This window comes from Suncus etruscus, chromosome 15 (genome assembly GCF_024139225.1).
Source record: "Suncus etruscus isolate mSunEtr1 chromosome 15, mSunEtr1.pri.cur, whole genome shotgun sequence".
Classification (NCBI taxonomy): domain Eukaryota; kingdom Metazoa; phylum Chordata; class Mammalia; order Eulipotyphla; family Soricidae; genus Suncus; species Suncus etruscus.
The window spans coordinates 80,470,931-80,476,011 of record NC_064862.1 but is presented as its reverse complement, the minus strand read 5'-3'; the positions used below and the strand labels follow the sequence as shown (position 1 = coordinate 80,476,011).

The 5,081-nt window shown below is 42.4% G+C and overlaps 1 protein-coding gene across 1 annotated transcript; it reads left to right on the top strand.

Annotated features, from left to right (window-relative positions):
• The first annotated feature begins 249 nt into the window (after positions 1 to 249).
• Positions 250 to 1,892, top strand: LOC126029992 (olfactory receptor 7E24-like). Its single transcript, XM_049788210.1, has 2 exons — positions 250 to 257; positions 950 to 1,892. Exons 1-2 carry the CDS (start codon positions 250 to 252, stop codon positions 1,890 to 1,892), a joined length of 951 nt encoding a protein of 316 aa, XP_049644167.1.
• The last annotated feature ends 3,189 nt before the right edge of the window (positions 1,893 to 5,081 follow it).

Sequence of the window (5,081 nt, the reverse complement as noted above, 5' to 3'; positions counted from 1 at the left end):
CCCAAAAACCAAAAAAAAAAAATTGTTAAAAGCAGGGGGGTTATTTTCTTACAAGCATATTCAGGGGCTGTGCTAGAGTCCAGCATAAGCCAGAAACTGCCAGCCCCGAGCCATGAGCTTACAAGCTGTATATAGTATTTCAAATAATAGAAAGTTACAGTAGATTGGTTTGCTTTAGGAAATATATGACATCTGGCATTTGCTCAATCACATTTTTGCAAGGTTTAGGTACAAGCTTACAGGGTTAACATGACCAGGTCAGAACCATGTCAGAAGAGAAAGAAAGTTAAACTGTAACTGGGTCTACAAGTTCCCAGAATTGTGAAGGGGGGTAGGTGATCAGGGCAGTCAGGGAACTTAGGGGAAATTTTTCCTTTACAATAGGAATCTGATTCTCTTGTTTGTTATTCCTTTTATGATGGTGATGAGTCAGAGGGCATATTCTTCACACATACACTGCTCATGCCAACAACACAATGTCGCTTTTTAAGCTGTAATACAGTTCAAGTAACACATTCACTACCAACAACACAATGTCTCTTTTTAAGCTGTAATACAGTTCAAGTAACACATTCACTTATGGTGCTAACAATGATTTGTGAAGGCTGGAGAGATAGCATGGAGGTAGAGTGTTTGCCTTCCATGCTGAAGGACAGTGGTTTGAATCCTGGCATCCCATATGGTCTCCCGAGCCTGCTAGGAGCGATTTCTGAGTGTAGAGCCAGAAGTAACCCCTGAGCGATGCCGAGTGTGATCCAAACACCAAAACAACAACAACAACAATGATTTGTTATTTCAAGCTCTCAGAACATGTGTTCACAACTAAGAAGTAGAGTTTAAGTGGTTAGGACTCAAGTATTATTACTGCATTTGTACATCTCTTCAGTCCCAGATATAGTCATTGTGCCTAACACGTGTGCATTTACCATTTTCATTTCTTTTTCACAAGGTGTCTCTGTGCTAAGGACCCACACAATGGAACAGGGGTTGTGGAATTCCTTCTCCTGGGACTCTCAGATAATCCTCAAGTTCAGCCTCTTCTCTTCTGCCTCTTCCTGTCCATGTACCTTGTCACCATCACTGGAAACCTGCTCATCATCCTGGCTGTCAGCTCAGACTCCCACCTGCATACCCCCATGTACTTCTTCCTCTCTGTCCTGTCCCTGAGTGATGTCGGTTTTACTTCCACCACAGTTCCAAAGGTGATTTGGGACATCCACACAAAGAGCAAAATCATCTCTTATGCAGGCTGCCTGGTGCAATTGTCTCTCTTTAGCCTTTTTGCTTTTTTGGACAGTGTTATTCTCACAGTGATGGCTTATGATAGGTTTGTGGCCATTTGTCACCCCCTACATTACACAGTCATCATGAACCCCCGCCTCTGTGGCCTGCTGTTTCTGACATCTTTTTCCTTCTGCTTCTTGAATGCACAACTGCATTGGGCGATTCTTCTACCACTTACCTTTTGCAATCATGTGGAAGTTCCTCATTTTTTCTGTGACCTGCCTCAACTCATCATACTTGCCTGTGGGGATACCTCCATCAATAACATATTAATGTATTTTATCAGTGCTGTCCTTGGTGCTGTGCCAATCTCAGGGATTCTTTTCTCTTACATGAGAATTGTCTGTTCCATTTTGAGGATCTCATCCACAGGTGGGAGGTACAAAGCCTTTTCCACCTGTGGCTCTCACCTGTGTGTTGTCTGCTTATTTTATGGAACAGGACTTGGGGTATACCTCAGTTCAGTTATTTTCCATTCTTCCAAGAATGTTGCTGTGACCTCAGTGGTGTATGCAATGGTTGTCCCCATGCTGAACCCCTTCATCTATAGCCTGAGAAACAAGGATATTAAGAGAGCCTTCCAGAAGATTTTCAGTAAACCCCTATAGACTCAGAGACTTGTGTTACTCTTTTTTATAATAATGTTAGAAAAAGGGGTGAGAGTGAATGCACAGCCGTAGGGTGTTTGCCTTGCACTCAGATACCCAGAACAGGCCTGGGTTCGATCCCCAGCATCCCATATGGTCCACTGAGCCTGCCAAGAATGATTTCTGAGTGTCTTTGGGTGTGCCAAAATAATAATAATATTATTAATAACTGTTAGAAATGACATCAAAAGTGACTCTCTGAATTTGACAAACATAACTCCTTGATATGTCATTTTATAACACATTCTCATGTCTTTTGTTCTCTCTGCTTGAAAATAGCATAATTTCATATTTTAGATCTTCCTCAATGAAGAGGTGTCATTTGGGGTGAAACATATGTCAGAAAAACATCACACAAATAAATTCTATCATCCCTCAGAATCTACTGTTTGACGTCTATGACAGAAGTGTCATAAAGAAATGCAGAAATTACCTTCTAGAAATATAAAGAATTGTGTTTATAAAGTTTTCAAACACTTACTCTATTTGCATAAAACTTGGGCTTTGATCTAATCTCCTGTTAAAGATTTGTGAGAGCATAAAAAGTATGATGCTCTTGGCTTCATATAGAAAGTTCTGGATTTTTTTTGGCTGGGAAGCTACACAAAAATACAGGTTTAACCAGGGTCAGACCCAGTGGTGGTCAGGATACCATGTCTGAGATTGAACTTGGAACTCTCACATGAAAAAGAATGACTACCAATCCTTTAAGTCATTTCACATTCTCCATTGATTTCTTCTTAGAACCAAGGGACAGGCAAACTCTTGGGCTTGGATTACCAAATGAAATTCTCAAGCAGTTTGGTGGCTAGAAAAGAGGTGAACTAAAAATCAACATAAAAACACTTGAGCCCATTGATGGTGGCTAGTTTTTTATATGTATATTCTAGGGCCTGGTACCCTTGTGTTGTTTCTCCTAAAGTCCCTGCCTATTGTCATTGCGGAAATGCCTTGCATACCAGAAATGTGTTTATATATCACCAGCTTGAAAAGTAAAATTGTCTCACATCTATTGCAGACGCGGGTCCCCATACAATTTATTTTGTGTGGTCTCACTATTTCATATGTCATATTCGTCCATTCGTGTGCCTGCTTTCCTTTCGTGAAGGATTTCGTCCCCACTAGAAGATGCTGAGACGCAAGACACCTGCAGCAACAGTCCCTAGAGCACCACCATTAGTATTCCTAAGCACAGAGCAAAGAGTAACCCCTGAGTACCTTCTAGTGAGCTAGAAATTATAATAACCATATTCTAGATACAATAACTACATATAACATGTTATATCATATATCATAACTATATAATATGTAGAAATTATAGTAAAGCCAAAGATTATAATAACAATATTTAGAGTAAACCATTTTGTTTTCCCTAAAATTTTGCTAATATTCCTACACTAATTGTAATAAATCTGGTTCAGAAGTGTGACCATGACAATGCGGAAATAGTTTTTTCTTCTGATTTTTCCAACTATATAGGATGTGAAAATAATAAAATAACAATGATAAAAATGACAGCATGCTATGCTAGTACTGTCAATAAGTGACTATTATAAAATCAATTTTATATGCATCAATTGTTTCATAAACATGAGATAGTCTTATTCAATGTAAATATATTGTACCATGTGTATTGGTGATCAGATGGAATTATAAATTGCAATGTTGCCATATATATTATACTATCATATATGTATTAGTCAGTCATTTTATGATTATATATCTATACCAAATATATAATTTTGAATTAGGGCATATAAGTTATGATCTATAATCCATACTAGTCAATAGGCATCTATAACTACAATATCAGTTATTCTATTCTACAATAGGATTTGATTCTGAATAATTATGATGATCTAGTAATAGTTACTGAACAAGTGATTCATTCCAGAGAGAATCAGAGCAGGAAAGAACCTGGAATAAGGGAGAAAGCAAGTCTGGAGGGGCCCCAGGAATAACCCAGCAGCCCCCCTGCAAGAGGAGAGAAGACAGAACAGAGGGGCCCAAGCCTAAGGTGGCTCAAGGTCCTGGTACTAAGCTGCACTCCCTTTCCACAAAGCTAAAACTTTCCCCCACCCTATCCTGGATCAGCCTGGAGCCCTCAGAAATAAACAGGACACAGCTCAGTTTCAGTGAGGTTTATTTCCCTTTAAACCCCCCAGAACACTCCCTGGGACCGATGCCTTCACTAAGAGGACCCTAAGGAGTCATTTTTGTCCTTAAAAACTGCAAACCAGGACTGGAGTGATAGGACAGCGGAGAGGGCTCTTGCCTTGCATGCGGCCAACCCAGATTCTATCCCCGGCATCCCATATAGTCCCCCGAGCACCGCCAGGAGTGATTCCTGAGCTCAGAGCCAGGCATGGTCCAAATCCAAAAAGAACTTTAACCTTTGCTGGGATGAGACAAGTCACTGGGATTTCTTCTGGGGGTGAGGGGCCTGTGACCTCCCCCAGAACAAACCGCAGCCCCCTGTTAGTGAGCCAAAGCACCCTTCATAGTCAGCTGGACTTCCAGTCCAACAGGGCCTTAGAAATCGGTCAAGGGGACATCAGCTCCTCATGGCTGAAGCAGATACGAGTGTCCAGAAGGCTTCGGAGCTGGGCCAGTGCCCAGGAGACCAAGCTGCTGCTCCACACCCTGCAGATGGGCATCAGGATGTCCACAAGTCCATTGATTACAGCAGAGCTGTGGGAAATGAGGTGGGCACCCTGGCTCCACTGTCTTTGCTGGTTCAGAGCGGAGGAGGTTGGGCCGTGGGAACCCAGGGTCCATGTTAGATTCCGTGTGCAGCCAGCAAGCTCGCCTCTCAGGCCTGCCTCTGTCACCCAAGATTGTAGCCACTCAGGAATCTTTGCATTCAGGGCCATGGGGAGGGGTAGTCTGCAACAGCACATGGTGAGTGGACCAGGAATGAAAAGGGCTTTGGAGGTGCAGCCAGAACAGGCCAACCCACCAGGCCATGTTGCTCCGAAAATGCTGGCCCTAAGCTAACATTTAGAAAACAGGGCAGAGATGCAATAGATCAGCCCCCCAGACCTCCCTGTACAAGGCTTCCTAGCGGTCACCAGAAGACACAGCCACCAGGTGGTTGTACTGGCACCAGGAAGGGTCTTTGTAGCTGCTTCTGCACCTTCTTGTCCATAC